This window comes from Scyliorhinus canicula, chromosome 8 (genome assembly GCF_902713615.1).
Source record: "Scyliorhinus canicula chromosome 8, sScyCan1.1, whole genome shotgun sequence".
In the NCBI taxonomy this organism is placed as follows: Eukaryota; Metazoa; Chordata; class Chondrichthyes; order Carcharhiniformes; family Scyliorhinidae; genus Scyliorhinus; species Scyliorhinus canicula.
The window spans coordinates 143896538-143922813 of NC_052153.1; the positions used below are offsets into that span (position 1 = coordinate 143896538).

Consider the following 26276-nt stretch of genomic DNA (forward strand, 5'->3'; position numbering starts at 1 on the left):
GATGTCTTTATTTATATGGGTGGCACGGTAGCACAGCGGCTAGCACCGTTGCTTCACAGCTCCAGGGTCCCAGGTTCAATTCCCAGCTTGGGTCACTGTCTGTGCAGAGTCCGCACGTTTTCCCCGTGTCTGCGTGGGTTTCTCCGGGTGCTCCGGTTACCTCCCACAGTCCAAAGATGTGCAAGTTAGGTAGATTGGCCATGCTAAATTGCCCTTAGTGTCCAAAAAGGTTAGGTGGGGTTACTGGGGCAGGCTGGAGGTGTGTGCTTAAGCAGGGAGCAGTTTCCAAGGGCTGGTGACGACTCAATGGACCGAAAGGCCTCCTTCTACACTGTAAATTCTATGATTCCTGAACTGAGATCCTTTTACCCTAAAGGCCAGAATAATTTGCCTTTCTAATGACTTGCTGCACCTGCATGTTATCTTTCAGTGACTCATGAATAAGGATATCCAGGTCCCTTTGGGCATGAATTCGTCCCAATCTCTCACCATTTACAAAATAGTCTGCATTTCTGTTTTTCCTGCCAAAGTGGATAATTTCACATTTTTCCACGCTATGTTCCATCTGCTATGTTCCTGCCCATTCAGATAGCCTGTCTAAATTCCCTTAAAGCCTCTTTGCATCCTCTTCACAACTCATATTCCCACCTGGTTTTGTGACATCAACAAACTTTGAAACGTTACATTTGGTCACCACATCCAAATCAAGATTGTGAATAACTGGGGGTGAAGCACTGATACTTGCACTACCACACTAATCGCAACCTGGTGAACCATTTATTTATTTTCCCTGTTTTATGTCCGTTAACCAATTCTCAAATCATCCAAATATTACACCCCATCCCATGCGCTCTAGCCTTGCTGCAGTACCGAGAAACACTCCGCCATTCAACGGCAAATTGCCATTTTCTGGCCTCTGGAGGTTTCTCCCCGCTGAGGCCATACTTGAGTAATTTCCTGCTGGCCAGCCCAGCAGGAAAGAACCCCTCAGATCGAGGGCACCATTTTGTCTGGCTTCCCCAATCTCTCACCCCCCCCCCCCCTCCCCCCGGCTTTCAGCACCTCCCTCCCCCCATTTTCACCCCAACTTTGGGGAGGCAACCGGGAATACTCCCTCATCCTGCCTCCATCTGTAAGGCCCCCGTGCTTGATCCCTGGCAGTGCCAACCTGACACCCAGGCATCCTGGCACTGCCACCCTGAAATTGCCCCTGCCAGCCTGGCATGCAAGGGGGTCTCTAATGGCCTAGGAGACCCCCAGGTACCATTACAACTGGTCAATGTTTGTGGAAACCAGTACTAAACAGCACCCTGGTGAAGTCTCCCAGGTGTGGCTTTTAGGTCCCAGGTGAAGCCACAGTTAAACACTCTTTAAACACACCCAAAATCGGTCACAGATTTAATTCCACTGAGCCGCGCTGCAGTCTCCCAATCTATTGCGGCCAACTTGCCCCTTATACCTTTGTAGTTTCCTTTGTTTCGTTTTAAACCCTTAATTTTGCATTGAACTACTTCACTTTCAAATGTTATGTAAACCTCTTTCATATTATGGTTACTATTCCCTAAAGACTCCTTTACAATAAGATTACTAATTAATCCTTTCTCATCGCATAGTGCTAGATCTAAAATAGCCCACTCCCTAGTTGATTCCTCAACAAACTGTTCCAGAATCTCACCTTGTATACACTCCAGAAATTCATCTTCCACAGCATTATTACTAATTTGGTTTACCCAGTCTCTATCTAGATTGAGGTCCCCCACGATTACTGTATTATCCTTGTTATGTGCACCTCCAATTTCCTGATTTATATCATACCCTACATTATCACCACCGTTGTTATCCTGTAAATAACTCCCATCAATGTTTGCTGCTCCTTGCTGTTGCTAAGCTCCACCTATACGGGTCTGCATCTTGATCTTACAATCTACAATCCTCTCTTACAAATGTACTGATGTTGTTCTTTGATAACAGAACTCCCTCACCTCCTTAACCTTCTTGCCTAGCCTTCCTAAATGTTGAATACCCTTGAACAATCAGTTCTCAACTTTGATCACCTTGCAGGCATTTCTCCCTAATGGCAATTCGATCATATCCATCCACATCGATTTAAGCTGTTAATTTACCCACCTTGTTGCAAATGTTGTGTGCATTCAGACAGAGTGCCTTTAATTTTGCCTTTTCAACATTTTTTTTCATATTGTGACCCAATTTGATGCAGCCCTTTGTTTCAGCTGCCTTCCAATTTGGCTTACTACTTCCCACCATTACCAGCTTTGTTTCTCTCCAATCTGAATTCCCTTTCTGGTTTCCATCCTCCTGCCAAGCTAGTTTAAACCGTTTCCAACAGCAGTAGCAAATCTCCAAGAGAGGATATTGGTCCTGCTCCTTTAAGGTTTAACCCCTTTGCATTGTACAGGCCCAAAATGTCCAAGAACTTTCCCAGTGCCTCAGAAATCTAAATCCCTACCTCCTGCACCATCTCTCCAGCCACACTTTCATTTGCTCTATCTTCCTGTCTCCATGCTCACCAGCACATGGTACTGGGTGTAATCCTGAGATTACTGCCTTTGAAGCAGTCCTGCTTTTTAATCTCCTTCCTCGGGCTCTAAAATCTGTTTTCAGGGCCTCATCCATCTTTCAACCCATGCCGTTTGTACCGATGTGGGCCGTGACTTCTGGCTGTTCACCCACCCCCGAGTTTGCAGCTGCCTTGCGAATGTCCCGAACGGCAGGACTGTGAGTGGTCCATGCCATCGGGAATTCGGCCGGTCGGGGGCGGAGAATAGCGAGGAGGGCCTCTGGCAATGGTCTCCAGTGGTGGATAATCGGCACGGCGTACTCCCCGAGTACACCGCATTTGGGGGGGGGGGGGGGGGGGGGGGGGGGGGGGACAGAGAATCGCTGAACCGGCGCCGGCCCCGATTTCATGTGCGAAACTCCGCCTGTCGCCCAATGTGATTTTGGCGTCAGGGTGCGGAGAATCCAGCCCAACGACTTCCAACAACGGTCTAGAATATCAGGGAGAAGAAAAGGAAGTGTATCTGTTGTATTCATGGTACAGATTTGAAATGAAATGAAAATCGCTTATTGTCACGAGTAGGCTTCAATGAAGTTACTGTGAAAAGCCCCTAGTCGCCACATTCCGGCGCCTGTCCGGGGAGGCTTGGCTTATTAGCCAAGTTCATTAGTGGTTAGCAAGTAAGTATACAAAACCAACAAGTCCCAAGGACTCCAACTGTCTATTAAACAAATATATAGGGTTTCCATTTCACGTAGACAGTGTTTGCTGCAACGTTTCACCAGCATATTGCGAATAATCAGAATACATTCACCTCCCAAATTATTTTTGAATCTGTTAAATCTTACTTTTTCTCTTTACCTTTTCATAACCTTCATTTCGAATCGGTCTGCAAGCAAAGGAGTTCATTATGGAGCACTGCAATCCTGAATATAACGTGCTTATTATTTTTAAAGGTGCTTGGCAATCAGGAAGAGTGGAATCCATTCTAATAACCTAGGTCCTCGTCACACTAAAAGGTTGGCTAATAGACGGCAGCAAGGCAAAAGGAACAAATCTTTAACTTATTTTTATCCAGAAGGAATAAGATTTTGCGAGCTGGGGTTATTTTGAAACGTGCTTCAGAATGCAACTTTTGGTTGAATAATTGTAAATCTTTCCAGCACTACAGTGAGACTTTACCAGCTCTGAGAGTATAGTGAAGTAAATTTTGCCTTAATGTGTTTCATATAAAAGCATGGAGAGGAATGACACATGAACATTCCCTGAATGATAATGAATAGTTCTCGTTTTTAGAAATACTTTAAAACGTACAGAAGACCAAGAGTTGGCTTATTTGCATTCATATTTAAACCTACCATTTCCTGACTTTTTTAGACTGGCTACAAATCTACTAAAAACCATAATTCAAGTCAGACGAAGCTGCTTTTGGCACAGAATAGCAACTCATGATCAGGCACAAGTCAAAATGAATCATTTGTCACAAAAAGAAACATTTTTCTACCACCTCAGAATAATATTGTATATTTTCATAATATTACACTTTGTAGGTGTTGAATTAAGATGGTTGCTTTTTAATTTTCTTCTAATAATTTAGCCGTAATGTGTGAACAACTCCTAACTTTAAAAAGCTGGTTGAGCTCAGTAGGCTAGACAGCTGGTTTGTGAGGCAGAACAAGGCCAGCAGCTTGGGTTCAGTTCCCATACCAGCTGAGAATTCTGAATTCTCACTACATGTGGCAATTAGAGGCTTTTCACAGTAACTTCATTGCAGTGTTAATGTAAGCCTACTTGCAACAATAAAGGTTATTTATTTATTTATTTAACTACAGAAGGAGGCATGTTTTGAAGGCTAAGTGGGCATTTCAGGTAACCACAGTCTCAGCAGGATTGCACAATTAATAGAAGCATTTGGTGAGATCTATTGGCCGCATTAAGCCCATAAGGCGGAGCGGCTCAACGCGACCGGTACATGCCAGGTGATCCCTCTTCTCAGATCTACCCGGCTCGCCTTACCTCACGGGATATAACAGGAGACGTCGCAAATCTGCATATTAGAGCGACAGTTAGTCTAACTCTAATATGCACTCTCATGATCTACCCAAGGCATGGTACCTACTGCCCTTGGAGATCGTGGGCAAGTGCCATTCAGTGCTGGTCTCTCCAAATGAGGACCAGACAGAACAGCACTCGTGGGGGTCTCCCAAGGATCGGAGGCCCCTAGGTGCTTGCCTCTGGGCAGGGTGGCACCCTGGCACTGCTGGTGCCACCGTTGAACTTTGGCACCGTCAGCCTGGCACCTTGGCAGTGCCAGCTTAGCACTGTCAAGGTGCCCAGGTGACATTTCCATCTGGCATGGGGCACTGCCAAGTGCTAGGCAAGCAATGTCAGGATGCCAGGCTGGCATGTTTTCCGCAACTGAGATCAGACCTGGGGTGCGTGAAGACCCCCCTTATCTGTGTGCTGGGGCTTGGGAGAGGGGTTGGGGCCACATCAGGGGTCGTGATATCAGGGGACCATTTAAAAATGGTATCCCAATCTCTCCCTGCACTGAGGAGATCCGGCGAGCAGAGCTCCTCTGTTCAAAAAATGGGACTCAGTGTGGCCTCGGTCGTGCGGTCCACGCTAAGGTACCCACCTATCCGAGTGGCTGTTCGATAGCGTGGTGTTACTCGGCACACCGAATGCTGCTAAACACCCGGCTAATCACACGCTATGGGCTTCTGTTCAGGTAGGTCGCGCCCATAGATACAAAAGCACACCAATAAGATAAGAGGGCGCGATTCTCCGCAAATGCGGAGAGTCGTGAAGGCTGCCGTGAAACTGGCCGTGTTTCACGGCAGCCTCCGCGCCCCCTCCCGGGACCCGATTCTGCTCCCCGGTCGGGGCTAGCAGCGGGGCCCCGTGAACCTCGGCATAGCAGGCTTAGCGAACTTCGCTAAGCCCGCGCGCCAAGGTTAACGGCGGCTGACGCAAACGATGACGTCAGCCGCGCATGCGCGGATTGGACGGCTCCAATCCGCGCATGCGCGGATGACGTCATCGCGCATATGCGTGAAACCCGCGCATGCGCGGGCCGGTATGCCCCTCAGCTGCCCCGCGGACTGATCCAGCAGGGCGGCGGAGGAACAAAGAGTGCGCGGGGTTCGGACCCGCTGCCCAGCACCGATCGCGGGCCCATGCCACCCTTGGCACGGCCGTGGTGCGGCCGTGCCAATCGGTGGCATGGTTCTCCAGAACGGCACTTTGCGGCCGTTTTCACAAACTGTGAGAGCAGGTGTGTTGGAGTTCGTGAAAACGGCCGTAAAGGCCTGGGAAATCGGCCCATCGGCTAGGGGAGAATCGCTGCTCGCCGTAAAAAATGGCGAGCAGCGATTCGTGTCATGGGGCGGCCGTGGGGGGGGGAGAATAGCGGGAGGTCGGGAAAAATGTCGGGAAGGCCCTCCCACTATTCTCCGACCCGTCGTGGGGGGCGGAGAATCGCGCCCAGAGACTTTCCAGTTTCAAGCATGCTGCATTTAAGCTTCTTTCCACATCTCATTCAGATCAGGGGCAAAATTCTCCGACCCCCAGCAGGGTCGGAGAATCGCCTGGGGGCGCCTAAAATCCCGCCCCTGCCGTGGCAGAGATTCTCCGCCACCGGGAAGTGGCGGGGGCAGGAATCTCACCCCGCCGATCGGAGAAGCCCCTGCGGCGATTCTCCGGCCCGGATGGGCCGAAGTCCCGCCGCTGGGAGGCCTCTCCCGCCACCGAGGTTGAAACCACCTCTGGAACGGCAGGCTCAGTGGCGCGAGCAGGCCCCCGGGGTCCTGGGGGGGGCGGGGGGGCGATCGAACCCCGGGGGGTGCCCCCACGGTGGCCTGGCCCGCGATCGGGGCCCCCCGCTCAGACTGCGGGCCAGTGCCCTGGCTGCACTCTTTCTCCTTCCGCGCCGCCACGGCCTCCGCCATGGCAGAAGCGGAAGAGAACCCTGCATCGCGCATGCGCCGGCAGTGACGTCACTGCCGGCGCATGCGCGGACCGGCGAAAGCCTTTTGGCCAGTCCCGCACCGGGGGCGCCGGTTTTTTGCGCCAGTTTTCTGGTGCTAACCGCTCCGGCGCGGGGCTGGCCCCCAAAGGTGGGGAGAATTCCCCACCTTTGGGAAGGCGCGACCCCTGAGTGGTTGGCGCCACTCCCCTACTCCGGCACCCTCCGTCACGCTTGGTAGGGGAGAATGCCGCCCCAGGAATGCCAACTGACTCATTAAGTACCAATATGCAAGAGGAAAAATTACAATTAGCTAATATGACTAACTTTATACCAGATGTATAAAGTTGCATGTCTGCTCATCCAAGTTGATCATCTCAAATTATTATGAAAAACATCACAACCAATGGAAACACTTCACCATAGTTTTACATAGTTCAAAATGTTCTTTCTAACCAAAGCTTTTGGAGTAACACAATCTGGACTTTTGCTGTTCAGAGACTTTTACAGTTGAAATACTAGATCATATAAAAATTTCAAATACCCACCGTTATGATTTATTGAAAACCTTCTGAAAAAGAGGTCTGCTCCTACACTCTGAATCTTGTCCTATCCTCACTGCAAATACCAGTTCTCACTGGCAACAACTGATCTTTGAATTCTTGTGGCTATTTTCACCTCAAGGCATGCTTTGTGCTCACACTATTTGCTTAAAATAATCTGCACCTTTCTCAATGAGTCTCACCTCATCAAAAAAAAATAACTTCACTAAAATTAAAGGTAGGCCTTTGATCCATTTTCAGAGCATGGAGGGAGAAATATTGTGCCACAGCAGAGATTAACTTCTCGGGGCCAAAGGAAACAGCAAAGTGAATTAAATAGTGGGGTGTTTCTTGGCGCTGCAGCTGCCAAGAAAGACCCCGCTAAACACGCCCAAAACAGGGCATAGATTTTTTTTTCCGTTGAATCGTGCCTGACTGTCAGCAAAATCTTGTCGAGGAGTCAGAGGATGTTATGAATTTCTCCGGACAGCCAGCCTTTGACAGGGTCTTCCATCACACTTCCAAATTGACTGAGTCAACAGTCTTGGTCAGATCGATGAAGGCCATGTCGGGCTTCTGGCATTCGTCTTGAATTTGCAGAGCAGTGAAAAAAATGTCTGCTGTTCCATAGTTTGGTCAGAAGCCACACTGGCTTTCCAGAAGGATTTCTTCAGAGACTCAGAGATGGCGGCTAGTGAAGATTTGGGCGATGATCTTCACAGTGATGGAGAGTGAGGAGGGCGAAGCCTTCTTTGGACTCTTCATTGGCATCACAGGTTGGGGCATAGGCAATCATGACCATTGCCTTCTGGTTCTTGGGAAGTAGTAGGCAGAGGATCATGAGGCGCTTGTTAATGCTGACAGGGAACTCCAAGAGTCGGTTGATGAGTTAATTCTTGATGGTGAACCCGATTCCATGTGTCCTGGGCTGATCCTTGGGTTTTCTTTTCCAGGCGAAGGTATAGCCACCGCTATCTTCCCTCAGCTGCCCTTTGCCTGCTCTTCAGCTCTCTTGCAGGGCAACAAAGTCAATGTTGAAGTGCCTGAGTTCACGGGCAACAAGGGCAGTTCTCCACTCTGGTCGATTGTTTTGCTTGAAATCAAAACCAAGTTACGAAATCAGTTTAGCTTGGATTTTCTTTCTTCTTTTAATATAAATTAAGAGTACCCAATTCATTTTTTCCAATTAAGGGGCAATTTAGCGTGGCCAATCCACTTACCCTGCACATGTTTTTGTGTTGTGGGTGAGACCCACACAGACACGGGGAGAATGTGCAAACTCCACACAGACTGTGACCCAGGGCCGGGATCGAACCAGGGACCTTGGCGCCATGAGGTAGCAGTGCTAACCACTGCGCCACCATATTTCCCTAGCTTTGATTTTCTGACGGCAGGTATATCAACCTCCTGGATGTGGTTTTCCAGCCAGGTTGGGGATGGAACAGGTTATTATTAGGGCACCTTTCCTAGCCCTTTCCCCATGCAGGATGAGCAGAGTGGATCCTAAAAAGAGTTGCTCAGTCGTGAAGAAAGCTGCTGAAACGCTCTCCTGTTCCTATTTCAAGAGTAAGGTGACTGAATCAAACTCCACAGCCTATGTGCCGGTCAGATGCTAGGACATTCAGAACTCATGGTCCTGTCCCCGTCACTTCCCACCAATCGCTGCAGGGTTGAATGTTTTCTGGGGGGGGGATGTTGGTTTCCTCCAGGTAGACACCTGGTGCGGGACATGAATGTTGGTTTGCTGTTGCACATCAGCAGACGCACGGCCCTTGACAGTGGCCAGGGAACCTCGAAAACTGGGGCTCTCCCTACTCCTTCAGTCATAGCAGCTGTTGATTACCATACGAGTATCTTCTGCCTTATCGCCTTTGAGGACTTGTTTTGGATTGCAGTTTGTCTGGTTCCTCTGCTCCGACCTAACCATCATTGGTTACCCACTAGGAGTTTACAATTCCCGATGGCATTGCTCTCAGGATCAACGGAATGTTCGAGCCTCTCCACCATGGCATGGTAGCAATCCAAAGAAAGGAATTTTCTTACTCACCTTAATGTGGTCTCTCCCATACTCAAATTTACCATTGAAATGGGGCAGTCTAGGGCAACACGGTGGCACAGTGGGTTAGCCCTGCTGCCTCACGGCACCAAGGTCCCAGGTTCAATCCCGGCTCTGGGTCACTGTCCGTGTGGTGTTTGTACATTGTCCCTGTGTTTGCATGGGTTTTGCCCCACATCCCAAAGATGTGCAGGCTAGGCGGATTAGCCATGCTAAATTGCCCCTTAATTGGATAAAATGAATTTGGTACTCTAAATTTATTTTTAAAAAAAGAAATGGGGCAATCTAATGAGCTCCCTTTCATCGACATGCTGGTTGGATAAATCTGCTCATGGGTTCTCGACCATTGACTGACACAAGCATACTGTAACCAGTCAATATACATGTTGAGTTTCCTACAGCCCCACATAATGCACAATTGGCTCGAAAGGCTATTTCGTGAATAAGGCCTGAGCCATTTGCTCACCATGCAAGCTTGACATCGAAATAGCTATCCTGGGCAATAAAGCCCACACCAATCAGATTATTGCTCGCTGTGTGTGTACTGTGCATTAGAACAAATGGTCCTGAGGCCACTAATTTCAGACCTGATCTTACCTCATATCTCAAAAATTTGAACGACAGATGAAGCTAGCCATTTCAGACTGCTACTATGCAATAACAGCACGAGCGGTGTTTTCCATTAACAGGATGCTACCACACAAGTGAATAACATGGATTTTAAATTTCAACGCCGGTGCGATGCCAGATATGCAAGTCATAAGTCCTAATGATTGGCAGCAGATCATATTAAACAGGACATCCCTTCAGCTATTCACAGTAGGCAGAGTACTGATCGTACACAACCAACCCGTGCTTGCAAAACTCAGGACACAGGGCAGGATTTTCTGTGTGTCCCCGCGACGTATTTCGTGGCAGCGGAGGGGCCCACTATTTGCAGATCCTGACGCTCTCAACGGTGTTTCCCAGTCCATGCATCCTCTGTCGCCGTCAGATCCATGGCTTGGATTTGTTGTTGGTGGGACCAGAAGATCCCGCTGCTGAGAACAGCCGGAAAATTCCAATCATAATGCCTAGCATTCGATATGATCCTGTGATTGGGCAGCACTTTCTAAACAATCCCAAGTATGCAAAAAATTACACTAACAACAAATTTATGGTGATCATTCAAGTTTGTAACGTAGCTCACATATCATTGTCAGAAGCTACATATGTTCATATGGTCAATTGATAGTACAAAACTTGAGAATTGCTGAAAAAAGAGATGTACTGTCAAAGCTTTTCACCTTGCACTGATCAGGACAGATTTGCAAAAATGCTAAATTTCAAAGGGAACAACAATTTATACTGCATGAAAACAGGTTGCTGAGGATTAGCAAATGGACTCTAATTGGCAGCAAGAGTGGTCTCTCCTCTGCAGGTAAAATGAATATTTCCAGGTATTGCACCTTTTTTGAATATACAAAAGCATTGGGGCCATTAGCTCCATGGTGCATTCGCCATGGCAATAGCTCTGCCAAATAGGGCCTACCTGTTATTCAATCAGTACCCTATTCCCATGCATTTCAAATCATTGTTCGCTTTGAGATTTGGTATTCTTGCACCTGTCCTGATGAGCGCCTGATGAAAAGCATGGACAGCATGTTTATTTTTTCAAAGAAACAGAAGTTATTTACTACCAAATGACTAAATGTCTCTGACTGGTTTAATGTAAATATGATAAAATTAATACAAAAGGTCTACCAAGGTTTATAAAGCTGGGTAGGAAGCTGCAGCCAATCATCTTAAATATTAAATTTTCCAGGTCATATTCATTATTCAGGTCAGACATCAAAGAGTTATTTTTAAAAAAGAAAAAGGGAGGGCAGCACGATGGTGCAGAGGGTTAGCCCTGCTGCCTCACGGCGCTGAGGTCCCAGGTTCGATCCCGGCTCTGGGTCACTGTCCGTGTGGAGTTTGCACATTCTCCCCGTGTTTGCGTGGGTTTCGCCCCCACAACCCAAAGATGTGCAGGTTAGGTGGATTGGCCACGCTAAATTGCCCCCTAATTGGAAAAAATTAATTGGGTACTCTAAATTTTAAAAAAAAAAATTTTTTTTAAAGGAAAAAGGTTTTATGTACATGGTTAAGCAGTTTATTCCAATTATCTTTCAAGCGTACATTTAGTTTGCCATTGAGATGCTGCGCATAATAGGCCTGTACACAGCATCATCAACGTAGTGCAGCTTAGAGTCCTCGGGTGTGAAGTCCCCAGAGAACCCAAGCAGAAAATCTGAGCTCATTTCCAAGGAGCAAGTAGTCTGGGAACTTTTTAAACTTTCATTTCGTTTTGTTTTTACTATGAGCACAGAGCCAACAGGAAAAATCTGCTCACATTAACTGCAATCAGATGTGAGTGAGGGAACCAGTTCTGGGGGCCATCTTCCAACCCTATGCTGCAAACTAGATGGTTGGAAAATCCTGCGCAGCTCGTGTCTGAATTTCCAGTGTGTGCTCTCAGGGGCAAGGTCCCCTGCTAGGATTGTGAAGGCATAAACTCAACCTTAGTATATCTGCTTTCAATTATTCTGAACTCTGCTTTACCAGGCTGAGGAATGAAGAAAGAGCGATAATTTTCTGAGGGTCTGCCGACCTGAAATCAATTGAATATCTCGTCCACATAATTTTACATGCACTATCACAATATCCTCAAAGTGACTGTCAGGTTATACCTTCCAAATCATTTATGAACAAGTCAGCAATCTCAGTAACGGACTGGGTGGAGCCAAATTTCCTCAGTATTTCCACTCGATTCCTGCTGTACTTTGCGCAGAAGCCCTGCAGAATCACCTAGAAAATGGCTATGAATCAGATACGCTGGAGCCTGACCAGAGCTGGGAAATCCTAATTCTCTGTGTATGGGACAGAGCCTCAAATTAACATTCACAAGGAGCATCAACGTCAGAAGGAATAGGGATTCCCCTTGCTGAGAGTTCCTAATTCCCAAGGCAAATAAGAGGCTCGGCATGAGAGCATTTGAAGTGGGGGATGGGGGTGGGGGGGGGGGGGGGGGGGGGGTGGAGGAAGTGCCCAGACAAGGCTTTTCCCTTCGAAGCAGAAGTAGGTTTTACGGTCATCCCTCCCCACCCTGCCTCCACAGCAGTGCTGCGTGCAGACTGCAGGGGGTGCCAGTCAGTACAGGAGCCTGTGACGGAATGAGGAAGGATGGCACACAAGATGCAACCATGGTAACATGACAGCTGTCAGCATCATGCAAATAATGTGCCTCCACTAACCACACAAACATTGGCAGGCTCAATGCTGGGGCAGGGGACCTCCATAACAAATTCTGGGGGGCTGCAATTTTAATTATTTTGCAGAATGTTTACTCTGCAGTCAAATTTCCACATTCCTTAGAGGTAAAAGGATTTGGACAAGATATTTAACTGCAGGGCAGGATGGAATAGGTAACTTAAAAACATATTCATGAATGGATCATGAAACAACTTGAAGATGGCGCATTGAGTCCATGAGATAAATATCCCTAAAATTAGAGTGTGAGGACATTCAGAGTGTGTGCAGTGCACAGCTGTAAAGTACAGGTTTGTTATGACGATTGTCTAGAACTGCTTTTCCTGCAGGGTTTTAACTTATTACACGGAGGCCACGTAAATCGTTTTTCTCTGTGTGCTTAGTAGGTCAATCTCCAACTTCTGCTGATTATTCCCAGATACAGCTGCTTTTCATTATTCTAACCTCCCCCACCCGCAGCAGCACCAACCCCTCCTCGCCCTCCCCCCACCCCCCCTCCCTACCCCCGCCACCACCCTTGTATCCTCAGTGGTATCTTCTAGTAGCAGTCAGTGACGTAAGACGTGAGACAGATTTTCCCAATAAAAAAAGCATGAATCTATTAACTCTCCACATCCAATTATCTCACCAACATCTGTTTACATGAAAAGCTTTTTTGCATTTTTCTTCAACTTTTCATTAATCAAACTGGGGCAGGGACATTTTGAAAGAAGCACTGTCAGCCTATTTTAAAAACTGTGCACTTTTCTCACAAATTCAGTAAGAAACAAACACACTATGAGCTCTGTCTCGCGCAAATTAAAAGTAAGTTGCTGATCTAATCTAGAGTAACCAGAAAGTATGAAACAAGATGTGCAACGTATGTGGGTATATTTTATGTTAAGAATCCAGCTGTCACTCTTCCTCTCCTGACTCGGGGACAGTTCCATTAGTATTGGTGCATTGCCTAACTCGTCACATTTTTTCACATGGAAGCCAGCGAACTATTTCACTGCGTGGAGGCACAACAAACCAACTCAATTCTGCCATACCCAACACCCATTCACAAACACTCCCAACAAGTATTGTCAAAGGATAATGGTCAGGAGCCGGACACTTGACTATTTTCCATCCCATCTCACCACACCCTACACACAATTAGTCAATAAGACACAAACCAGTAATCAACTCCGGGGCACTCCTGTTCCTTCTGGTTCATTATGGCCTTATCAATTTGAAAAGAGTTACATTTTCAAATGAAATTGGAAGTTTATATGAGGTAGACAAGGAAAATCTGTCCTTGACAGCTGTTGGTACAAGGACTGGGCGATATATACTTAGCCTCTGGGCAAGAAATGCAGAGGTAATGGGCGGGATTCTCCGATCCCGTGCCAGGTCGGAGAATCGCCGGGGTGGGGGCGCGAATCCCGCAACGCCGGGATGCCGATTATCCGGTCACCGGAGAATTGGCAATGGTACCGGTGCAGTCGCCACAGCGCCAGTAAGGGGCCGCTGAACACGGCCCACCAACGCCACCCCCCCCCCCCCGCCGACTCTCCGCGCTCAACAAGCTGTGTGCCTGCCGAGTTCGGTTGAGTCCCGCCAGCGTCGTTCCGGCTGCGGGGGCCGTCCTGGTGTGCGGGGGGGTTGATCCGACTCTGTGGGGGGGGGGGCCTCCGCGGTGGCCAGGCCCGCGAGCGGGTGCCACCGATCGGCGGGCGGGCTAAATCCTGGGGGGGTGCCTATGTTTCTCCATGCCGGGCCCCTGTAGGGCTCCTCCATGTTGCGTGGGGGCCTAAGCGGAGACGGCAACCCACGCGCATTCGTGGACCCGCGCCGCCCATGCTGGGGCCCATATCACAGCTGGAGCTGCGTGAAGCACTCCAGTGCCATGCTGGCCCCCTGTGGGTTGGGGGGTCATTGCTCCTAGCAGCCAGATGACTCGTCGTAAAACGCTGCGGCATTTACGATGGTGTCAACACCTACCCCCATTATCGGACAATCCCGCCTAATGTGAGGAAGAACCTTTTTATGTAGTGAGTGGAAATGACCTGGCCATAAGAAGGGGAGATTAAGAATGATTTCTAAAGGAAATTGGATGGACAAATTGAGGGAAATAAGGTTGCAGGGTCACTGGTCTAGAGCAGGGGAATGGATCTAATTGGATTGTTCCACAGAGAGCTAGCATGGATTCAAAGGGCTGAATTAATTTTTTCAACGTTATAATGGCTTGTTTCACAGCAATATTGCCCTGATAAATTGTGCAGAGTGCCCATTCAGTTGCTGCGTGACATTGAAGGGTGAAATTAAGAAAACAAAATTTAAAAATATTTAGACGTTTCCGTTAATTTTCATAAAAACGAAACATTCATATAGTTAATTCCTAATATCCGACAGACTGTAGAGTCTGAATGAACTTTGCAGCGATACATTAAAAAAATGACATAATTCAGAATAACAGGAAGAACATGTGTTCCACAGACGCTGGTCAGAGTAGAAGTACCTGTCTACTTGAAAGGATTCATTGGAAATGTGCTTTTCGGTTCCAACTTAACAAATTCAATCTTTACATGAAAGCAGATCAACCATTTTAATTTACGACAGTGAATGTTAAAATAAATATGGCGCTTACATCCTTTTGCTCTTTCTTCCAGAGGGATGCTGAAGCAGCAAAGTGACAAATCCTGCATTAAACGCAAATGCCAAAGAACTAGTCACAGTAACTTGGGATGCGATTTACCCACCACGTTATGTCCAGAGCCGATCCCGTTAATAATAATCTTTACTGTCACAAGTAGGCTTACAGTGCAATGAAGTTACTGTGAAAAGCCCCAAGTCGCCACATTCCAGCGCCTGTTCGGGTACACAAAGAGAGAATTCCGAAAGTCCAAATTAGCTAACAGCACGTCTTTCAGGGACAGTGGGAGGAAACCGGAGCACCCGGAGGAAGCCCACGCAGACACGGGGAGAACGTGCAGACTCCGCACAGACAGTGACCCAAGCTGGGAATCGAACCTGGGACCCTGGTGCTGTGAAGCCACAGTGATAACCACTGTGCTACCGTGCTGCCCACGTTATGGCAGATGCATAACGGGAGGGGCCAAAAACGGGTTTTGGGTCTGGCGCCAAGTTGCGTGATGCACCAAACCCAATACGCCCGACGTGATCTGGATCACACCAAGCAGCATATTTAACTGAGTCATTTACAAAAAGCAGCCCATTCGCGGCCTGAGTCTCCCGGTATTCACCAGCCCCGCTATCGAGGCCACATGCCGCTGTGAATTAGTACTGGGGCCTGATCCGGTGCATATAGATCATAGATCATAGAATTTACAGTGCCAAAGGAGGCCATTCGGCCCATCACATCTGCACCGGCTCCTGGAAAGAGCACCCTACCCAAGGTTAACACCTCCACCCCAATCCCCATAACCCAGTAACTCCACCCAACACTAAGGGCAATTTTGGACACTAAGGGCAATTTATCATGGCCAATCCACCTAATCTGCACATCTTTGGACTGTGGGAGGAAACCGGAGCACCCGGAGGAAACCCACGCACACACGGGGAGGATGTGCAGACTCCGCACAGACAGTGACCCAAGCCGGAATCGAACCTGGGACCTTGGAGCTGTGAAGCGATTGTGCTATCCACAATGCTACCGTGCTGCCGTATCTGCCGTATCTGGGAGCAACTGGCGAAACGCTTGAAAGCCTTAAATCAGACTCTACGTCAGGCTGAACGTGAATCACCCAACATACTCCGCCAGGCGTGATCTGGATTTCGCCCTCACTGGGCGAGATCCTGATCTGCCTATTCAAATGAGCCTAATGACTCAATTAAATACCCACACGCCAGATTCCCAAGCGCCTGTACTCAACAGCCTCAACTGCGAAATCTCACCAGGGCACCATTTATTACTGGTCTGTACAAATTTGAATCCTTGGCAGTGCCCGCAGGGGTGTAATTTGGCACTGCCTGAGTGCCACAGGAAGTGCCTGAGTGCAAGGTTGGTGCTGCCAAGCGGCACTGCCAAAGGGTGGGGACTGGGGGGAGCTACGCCCATTAAAGGGGGGTGAAAGGGAGTTATGAGCGTGGCAGGGGGTTGTGGTGATATGCCTATGAGCTGTATCATAGATGGATGCTGTGTGACCTCCAAGCAGCGGGATGCGTGCAGACACACTATGCGGTCTCAAGACAAATATCATGTGGCCAGTGACTCCCATGTAAGGGGAGACACATCCCGCCATCTTCAGAAGAAGATTGAGAGGATAACAAGACATACAAGTGACTGGTCGGTGCTAGGTGCAGATTCCAGAGGAGTAATAAGCAGGCTTTATGATAACGTGCACTGTAACAAATTGCTATCTTACCACCCAAGTCTCAATAAGAGATTCTGGTTTGGATAAATTGAGATGTTTGGTGGATTCCTTCACAAGGTATAAAGGACCAAACAACAGGGGTGAGGGTGGGTGAGCATGAAAAGTGGGTTTGGACTGAAAGCTGAGGGGGAGGTCCGTAAAGGTGGAGAACCCTCAGCGGCCCCATAGCAGGGTGTGCCCACTTGGGGGATTTGGGGGCGGGGATGTCCCGATATCGTCATGTCTGCATGGTGTGTGTGGGAGAGGGGGGGGGGGGGGGGGGGAATGCGGACTTTTAGTGATGGGGGGGGAGGTTGCCCCTCTGGGGTCAAGGATTAGGAGACTTGCCCATATCTTCAGAGGGTTGCAATGTCCATGTGTGTGGTGTTTGAAGATCTTTGAGATCTGGGCACTCTTCAGAAACGGGGCTCCCATCTCTGAGGAGCCAGTCATGCTGGTGACTTTAGTTCCCCACTGCTGAAAAAAATTCCAAGGGCGAGATTTACCGGCTACATCCCGCCAGAATCTGGACGGGACACGGCCGATCAATATCGGGAAAAGACTCTCCCAGGATTTCCATCGGTCTGTATTCATCGCGAGATCGAACCAGATTTTGTGCTCTTGATCCCGCACACATAAGGCGGGGTACAGACTCACATAGTTAATAGAGCTTAAAAGCTCACCGTGCGGGCTGCACAGTGGCGCACTGTTTAGCACTGTTGCCTCACGCCGCCGAGGATCCGGGTTCAATCCCAGCCCTGGGTCACTGTCCGTGTGGAGTTTGTACATTCTCCCCGCGTCTGCATGGGTCTGACCCCCCCATAACGCAAAGATGTGCAGAGTAGGTGGGTTGGCCACACTAAATTACCCCTTAATTGAAAAAAATATATAATTGATACTCTAAATCGAAAAAATGTTTTAAAAAAAAGCTCAATTAGCTATGCTGACAACAGATCTAACCAGCTCCCAGAATCGAATCCCCTCACCAAGGAGACCTAATCCGGGTGCCATTTAGCACTGGTCCCCACAAATGCTACAAGCGACGGGAATAACCCTGCTGATCCTGCCCAGAACGGACTCTGGTTTATTTGGGTTTGATCATGCTCCAAGTTTCAGTGAAAGACTCCCCAAGCTCCAGAAAAATGACTAAGGGTGCACTCCAATGGTCATGCTGCTCTGGAAAAGCAGCTCGCCACAGCGTGGCAGATAAAGGCTGGGAGACTCCGCTCCTGGGATCTACCTGGCTCGCAACGCCACACGAGATCCAACGCGATCTCGCAAGAAGTTGCAATGTAAATCCCGCCCACACTTTTTGGCAAATCGGCAGATGAGAGCGAGGCAGCTAGCCTCGCTCTATTGTGCAGATTCCCGAGGTACCAGTTGGCACCAGCAGTGCCAGGGCACCACCCTGCCCAAAGGGCTTGCAGCTGGGCACCTCTGATCCCCGTCAAGACCCCCACGAGTGCCATTCTGTCTGGTCCCCGTTTGTGGAGACCAGTACCAATCGGCGTTTGCCCTAGGCCCCCGAGCAAAGGGATTGAATCCGAAGCCTCAGGTACCTCAGGGGTAAGGCTGTCTCGCACTATTGTGCAGATTTTCCAAAAACTTATCCTGCCCATTTTGGGCAGGATTCCCCTTGCAATGTCTTGCGAGATTGTGTTGAATCTCACAAGGAATTGCGGAGCCGGGCATATACTGGGAGCGGGGTCTCACAGCTTTCACCAGCCACTCTGCTTTTCTAGGGCAGCATTGCTGGAAGATTGCGCACCTAGTCATTTTTTGGAAGCATTGCGTCCTTGGTGGACAAGCTCTTCAAAATTTCTTTTGGCAAGAAAGTTCAAAGAAGAAGCCAACCTGAAACTTTAACTGGTAGTCTTTGCCAGTTTTTTAAAATAACGTTGGCTTCAGGGAAAGTATTTTAAAAGATCCTTTTGCTTGAGGAGATAAGACATTTTATATTTTTTGTCACAATGTCACGCATAAAAACGCAATAATGGATGTCAATGTGATTTATGTTTATTTTTAACATTCTTTCATGGGATGTGAGCATTGCTGGCAATGTCACCATTTGCTGCCCATCTCTAATTTTCCTTGAGAAGGTGGTGATGAGCCACCTTCTTGAACTGCTGTAGTTCATCTGGTGTAGGTACACCCACAGTGCTGCTGGGAGGGAGTTCCAGGATTTTGACCCAGTGGCAGTGAAGGAATGGCGATATAATTCCAAGCCAGGCTGGTGTGTGACTTGGAGAGGAACTTGCAGGTGGTGATGTTCCCAGGTTCGCAGGTCTTGGGGCGTCGTGGCATGGTTGCGGCGGTTCAACCGGGACTTAGGATTCATGTTGCATTACATTCATCCCCCACCATCTGGCCTGGGCTTGTGAAATTCTACCAACTGTCCTGGCTTGAGACAATTCACATCTCTTTAACCTGGGGTTACCCCTATCTCTGGATCTGTAAAGACTTAATTACCTAAAAATGCTCGCAAACTAAGCATTGTCTGGCATTTTTGAATTTGTCTATATATATGTTTCTGGAACATACCTCTCCATTCACCTGAGGAAGGAGCAGTGCTCCGAAAACTAGTGTTTGAAACAAACCTGTTGGACTTTAGGACTTTAACCTGGTGTTGTAAGACTTCCTACTGTGCTCACCCCAGTCCAACGCTGGCATCTCCACATCATTTCTCTTTCTAAGTGACAGGGGTCATTGGTGTGGAAGGTGCTGACCTGATAGCAATCCCTTGCAGTGGGTTATTATTCCACAAGTGGCGTAAGCCTCGGGTACATCAGCCCAGCAGCCAAGTTTTGTATGTTAGTATGCGTGACGGAAAGTGAATGGATAATGGGAAAAATCACAGTCAACCTGATCAGACACCTGCAGATTACTGAATCGTACATCACAGCTGGAGCCCCTTCAGCCCATTGTACGTCTACGAGCTATTTTAAAGAACTTTCCAATTATTTTCTCCTCATTCACAGGGTGTGGGTGTCACTGGCAAGTTCAGCATTTGTTTTCCATCCTTTAAGAAGGTGGTGTTTTAAGTCATATGGTTTATAGATTTTCATTGCAGTTTTGATATGATGGCTTGCTTAAACATTGCAAAGAGCAGGTAAAAGTAAATCAGACTGTTGTGGGTCTGAAGTCACATACCGGCCAGATCGAGATGGCATGTTTCCTTCCTTAAAGGACAAGAATAAATCAGTGGGCTTTTATGGCAATCAAGCAGTTTCATTACTGATGCTAGCTTTTTATTCCAGATTTATATAATTAGCTGATTTTAAATTCCCCAGCTGTCCCAGTGGGATTTGAACTCAAATCTCTGGATTATTAGTCCAGGACTCTGGATACTAGTTCATTAAAATAGCTACTATACGACTGCACCTGTTTATTTCAATTGGTCCCATTCCCTGGCTCTTCGCCATCGACTTGCAAACTCTTCCCCCTCATGTAGCTATTCAATTCCCTTTTAAAAGTTCCCACGGTGATGTGTCATGTGCACAATGAAACATTAATCTTTAATTTCATTGGCTGCTGTGATGCCTTGGATTGTTTTTAAATAGAAAAAAACCATTTAGATCTGCAAAGACCTTGGCCTGAATTTTCCGGCCCTGCCATGGTGGGGGATGTGGCGGCCCAGCCTAAAGTCCATTGACTTTTAGCAGGACAGGCAATCTCAGTGAGGGTGGGACTGGAAAATCCTGCTCTGCAGAAATCATCTGACCAGCATATGGGTCATATTTCCAGAAGCCTCTGAAAGATCTTACAAGGGGGCATGTTTGGGCAGTTCCCCTGATGGGACTTGGCACTTGCCATTGTCCGAACACTCTGCAAAACTTCGGGCATGATCTACCGTGGCCTTGTCACGCCTGACTCAGGACACGACAAGGATGGTAAATCCCGACGACGCACGTTACGCCTCCCGAGATCAAACGAGATCTTGCAAGGTGTTGCAATCTGGATCTCGCCTTCACTGGGTGTGATCCAGATTTGAATATTCAAGTGAGTACTTTGGCTCATTTGAGCATGTCTGTGCCAGAGCTACCCTAAGCCAGGATCTAATGCCCTCGTATCGGAGACTGCCCCCGGCGCCAATTAGCACTGGTTTCCTCAAACGTGGACCAGGCATAGCGTCACTTGGGGTGAGGGTCTCCCATGAGGTCGGAGGTCCCTGGGTAGTCAGACTCTGGGAAGGGTCATACCCTGGCACTCATGATGTCACCCAGGGACTGCCAGAATGGCATTCTGGCAATGCAACCAGGCAGCCTGGCAGTGCCATCTAATCATGCCACGGTGCCCGGGTGACATCTTGGCCATGCCAGGGATCGCACCGAGGGGTGCCCTGTCATTTTGAGGTGGGGTGCAGCGGTGCTCAAGGACCCCTTCCCACCCGTTGGTAATCTGGGCATAGTGGGGGTTCGGAGGCTGCGGTGGAGGGTCGTGGTCTCCTCCTGCATTGGAGACCTGAGTTTGTTAGTGCAGGAAATTGGTCTAAGTGGGGCCTCGGCAGGGTGTTCCTCACCGGGGCCCAAAAGCGAAGAGTGCCATTTAACAGCAGGGTTGTTCTCAGCCATGCAAGCACCAGGAAACACTGTGCCCAAAATGGGGCTTTTTTTTCCTATTAAATTGTGCCCATAAGGACAACAGGCCACCAGATGTCCTGACTTTAGAATTGACCAGGAACAAAGAAGGACGAATGAAACTCATTCTGCAAGGAGGGCACTAATAACATCTATCTGTTCTTATGGCATCTTGATGGCTTTAATAATGGGAGATCAAAACTTCATCAATATGGACTGTCCCTTGACAATAGCCAGCTATCACCTGCTCGAACTCGCAAAAAGCTTTGATTATAAGCTTATTTATTTGTTACAGCAAAAGAAATGTCTGAGGAATGCACAAGTAACATCTGAAAGACTGCAGAATGTAACATTGCCCCTCTCTCACTCTGCTGTTCTCATGTTTGGGACTCTAACTCTTTTCCATTTTGCAACACCTCACAGAGATAGAGAATTTTAATAGAAAAGAACTCCCAAGTGTCATAGCATTCAGTTTGAAAAAGGCAGATTACAGCTTAGAAGAGACTGGGTGAGATCTTCCGGCTGTTCGCGCCACTGGGATCTTCCAGTCCCACTGACAGTACACCCCCCGCCGCAGTTTTCCCAGTGGCATTTGGTGGATTCAGTGGGGAATTCCATTGACAGTGGTGGGACCTTCCGGATAATGGCAGGCCACCTCCTGCTGCTGAGAAAAATGCCACTGGGAGGCCAGTGAATTTCCCCCACTGTCACCAGAAAAGCAACCAGCTTACATTAGCCACACCACTACTGGAATTTCAAGACCACCAATGGAACATTGGAACATATATTTCTTTTTTGTCATGGACTTTGATTCTTATCAATTCCACCTCCTCCACCCTATAGCTTGCTCTGTCTTGCATGTTGTGTGTGTATGTGTGAGCATTGGGATATGTTTTTTTTACTTATTTAATAAGTCTTATACTTTTACCTGAGTGAGCTTTTAACAATGCAACTATCCCCTTACTTGTTAATTCTACGAAATCTGGCTGTTTATTTTTCATATAGCTTTAATACAGTCAAGCACATATTGAATTGAAAAATCATAACCTTCTAAAAATTTTAATTCTGTTACAACCAACCTCAGGAATGGAAAACGGGGAATTTATTCACCCCTCTGGACCTGGTTGTAGCAATGTTCTTAAATCTGCTACCACCACTCTTTTAAGCAATGCTTTGCAGGTAATAATACCTCATTACAGGCAAAATATCACAGGCAAGGTAGGCCAAATATCCTACTTTTTATGATTCCAAGATTTTGAACTTCTCTGTTAAATTTCCCCTTAATCTTCTCTGCTCGAAGGAAAACAGTCCTAGCTTTTCTGGTCTCTCGACATTACAAAAATCTTTCATTCCTACTCTACTAAATTTCCTCTGCACCCTCTACAAGGCATTGGAACCCTTCCAAAATTGCAATGCCCAGAGTTAGTCATGGTACTCCTGCTAAGGCATAACCAGTTAATGATAGTTGGTTTTGGTCCTCCATATCATGGGGGTCTCAAATCAGTTGTGGTCTCCCAGCTGCTACCTAAACTTTGACGAATCAATTCATTGCAGACAAGGAATCAAATCTAGGATTTTTCTGGTCTGCATGACGAAGATCACACTTGGGAATACATTTTCCAATTGAATTTTCATAAAGTTCCTGGCCACAGATGACGGCAGAGAAAAAGTATTTAGTACAAGCAGCCTTATCTCCAAATGATTTTTTAAAAATCTCTTTATCTCCAAACGAATTAACATTCCTTTAGCAATCAAATTCTCAGTCAGATCTGTTTTAATTGATTCCTCTGTGTGTATATGTCCCTGTGAGCACAAGGGAAAGGGACAAAGAATGACGAGGCAGCTTGACAAGCAGTCTTGACATCCTTCCAAAATTGTGATGCCCAGGCTTGAACACAGTACTCAGGCATTATCAGTGATTTATGAAGTTTTAACACATAGTCCAGCTCTAACAATAGGAAGGAAAGCATGAAAAGCAGAACAAATGGAGAGCAAGATAGGAGATAGAAATAAGGTGAAAGGCCAGAGAGAGAAAAGGCCAGAAAGGTGAGAGAAATGTGACAGGAGGACAAGACATGAGGAGATAATAGAGGAAAACAGAAGAGTGACAAAAGTGTAGAGAAAAGAAAACAGCATTGAGAAACATGGACAAATTTTCAAGGCATTGACGGAGACTGACAGACCAAGTGAAATTAATTTATTGTTTCTGACGTCTGAATCAAATAAAGTGATCTCAAAGAAGAAGGCGTAACTCCTTCGGCAGGACAGAAATGAGTAGGAAGCTACTCTGCCAGCTCTTCATCGCCTGCAGTTATTTCCACAAATTCCCAGTGAACGTTGAGAGTAAGAAAGATATCTGCCAAATTTAGGCATGCATATTAAGAAGGAATAAGAATACATTTGTCATAGATTTGGATTTCCAAAAAGCGTCGATAAGGTACCACACAAAAGGCTACTTAATAAGTTCAGAGCCCATGGTGTTGGGGGTAGTACATTAACATGGATAAAGTATTAGATAACTGATAGAAGACAGAGAGTTTGGATAAGAGGGGCATTTTCAGAATGGCAACCTGTAACTGGTCGAGTGCCACTGGGATCAGTGCTGGAGCCACAATTCTTTGCAATATATATTAATCAATTGGATGAGGGAAGTAAATGTACTATTGCCAAGTTTGCGGATGACACAAAAATAGGCGGGAAGGCAAGTGGTGAGGATGATATAAAAAGGGAGATCGACTGGTTAGGTGAGTGGGCAAAAACTTCTCAGATCAATATAATGTTGGAAAATGTGAAATTATGCACTTTGGTAGGAAGAATAAAGGAGCTGAATATTATTTAAATGGAGAAAGACCGCAGAAAGCTGCGACACAGAGGGATTTGGGACCCTTGTGCATAAATCACAAAAAACTAGCATGCAAGTTCTGCAGGTAATAGGGAAGGCAGATGGAATGTTGGCTTTTATTTCAAAAGGAATGGAATGTAGAAATAGGGAAATCTTGCTAGAACAATACACGGCAGTTGTTGAACCAAACCTGGAATACTGTACTGTGAACAGTTTTGGTCCCCTGTCTAAGAAAAGATATACTGGCATTGGAGGCAGTCCAGAGAAGGTTCACTAAGTTGTTCCTGGGTATGGAGGGATTTTCTTATCAGGAGAGGTTAAGTAGGTTGGGCATGTACTCAATGGAAGAATGAGAGATGACCTTATTGAGACATTTAGCATTCACAGGTGGCTTGACAAGGTAGATGCTGAGAGGTTATTTCCCTTGTGGGAGAGCCTAGGACGAGAGGGCATAATCTCAGATTAAGGGGTCACCTATTTAAGACAGAGATGAGGAGGAATTTCTTCTCTCAGAGGGTAGTATATCTGTGGAATTCTTTACTGCAGAGAGCTGTAGAGGCTGGATCATTAAGTATGCTTAATGCTGAGATAGGCTGATTTTTAACCAGTAAAGGAATCAAGGGTTAAGGGGATAAGGCAGTAAAGTGGAGTTGAGGATTATCAGATGAGATCAGTCATGATCTCATTGAATGGCAGAGTAAACTCGATGGGCCAAACGGCCTACATCTATGCCGACATCTTATGGTCATATTATGGTCTGTCACTTTCTTCTTTGCAGTATATGCATTCCCATAAATCAACTAGACACTCACTGGCATCAATTTTGTCAGCTCCGTAATAAAAAGTCTTCATATCGTCTGCCTCCTTTGGAAGTAAAGGACCTCACATACTGCAACATTCTCTGCAGGTAAGCTTCCTGATACAAAAGGGAGCTTTACGCCAGGTGTGCAAGTGTTTTGCAGTTGGAAGTTCTACCCTACTGAAGTTGCTCCATGGTAGGAGCTGGGAAGAGAACTGTCCCCTTTGTACTGGAGTAAAGATTTCACGTGAACTCCCTTCAACAGTCATATCGCAGAACGTGAGACCACAGTCACTTCAAAAAAATCATAACACCCGGACCACCATTTACTAAAAGCAGCAGGGGGAGCTAAGAGACAATTCAATATACATACATCAACAATGCTATAGGAGATTATTTATTTCACATTTTTTCCCCATTTTATTGCCCTTTATGCTTCATAGCATCTGAGAGGTAATAGAAATCACAATGCAGAAGGAGGCCATACAGCCCATCAAGTCTGCACTGACCCTCCAAAAAGGTCATTTTTACAAAATTGTACTCGTAACGTGGAGTCGCACCCACCAGGTTGGGATATCAGGAGCTGATGGGACAGAAATCTGATATGGCTTATTGAACTTCAGGTCCATATTTTCATTATGCATTCTCAACAGGTGACGGTGAATTTATAAAATCTACCCTCCTATTCCATTAGCAATATTAGTGCAAATTTCCAGATATTTATTTACCTCGGAAGCAGTAGGCGTCAAACTTTGATGTAGGATCTGGGAATCCAGTTCTGTTGACATATTGATACTTGGTCCTCACTCCAACAAGGCCCCCTCCGCACTGACTCCTGGCATAGACAATTGGATAACGTACACTGCCATCTGCCAGCCAGCCATAGTCGCAGCGATCCAGACCTTGCTTCCATGCAGCGTGTAACTGGCCAGTTGTTGCTAACTGTGCATTCCTACGTCTGCACTCCCGCTGTGATTGAGCAAACGTCAACTTTCCTGGTGCTGACACATGGAACACAAACCCTATCGAACAAGAGGAGAAAGATCAGTCTGAGTTCTCATCCTAAGAAATCACACAACTGAACAAATCGGTATGTAAACTGCCAAGTTACCAAAGTATTGTATCCCCTTTCCTAAACTATTTTCAATAGTTTACTGATACATCTTTTGTTTCCCTCTTTCCCTCTTCTGGTTTTATGTTTGTCCTTAGTAATACTTGAAGGCTAAAACAAAAAGAAAATTTGTACTTTTCTCTCTTTACCTTTATTGTTTCTGTACCTACACTTAAAAGGGAAAGGTTAATATATCTGAATCTTGAGATCAAAAGTGGGACCTTCTTGCCTGCGTA

General features: G+C 47.0%; 1 protein-coding gene across 3 annotated transcripts in view; it reads right to left on the reverse strand.

Annotated features, from left to right (window-relative positions):
• LOC119970550 (versican core protein-like) overlaps window positions 1-26276 on the reverse strand; it is a 225779-nt gene that overhangs the window by 167280 nt on the left and 32223 nt on the right. For all 3 annotated transcript variants that reach the window (XM_038805361.1, XM_038805360.1, XM_038805359.1), the window contains exon 7: window positions 25658-25951. In XM_038805361.1, coding sequence (XP_038661289.1) covers window positions 25658-25951 — 294 coding nt within the window. The remainder of the gene's footprint in view (window positions 1-25657; window positions 25952-26276) is intronic.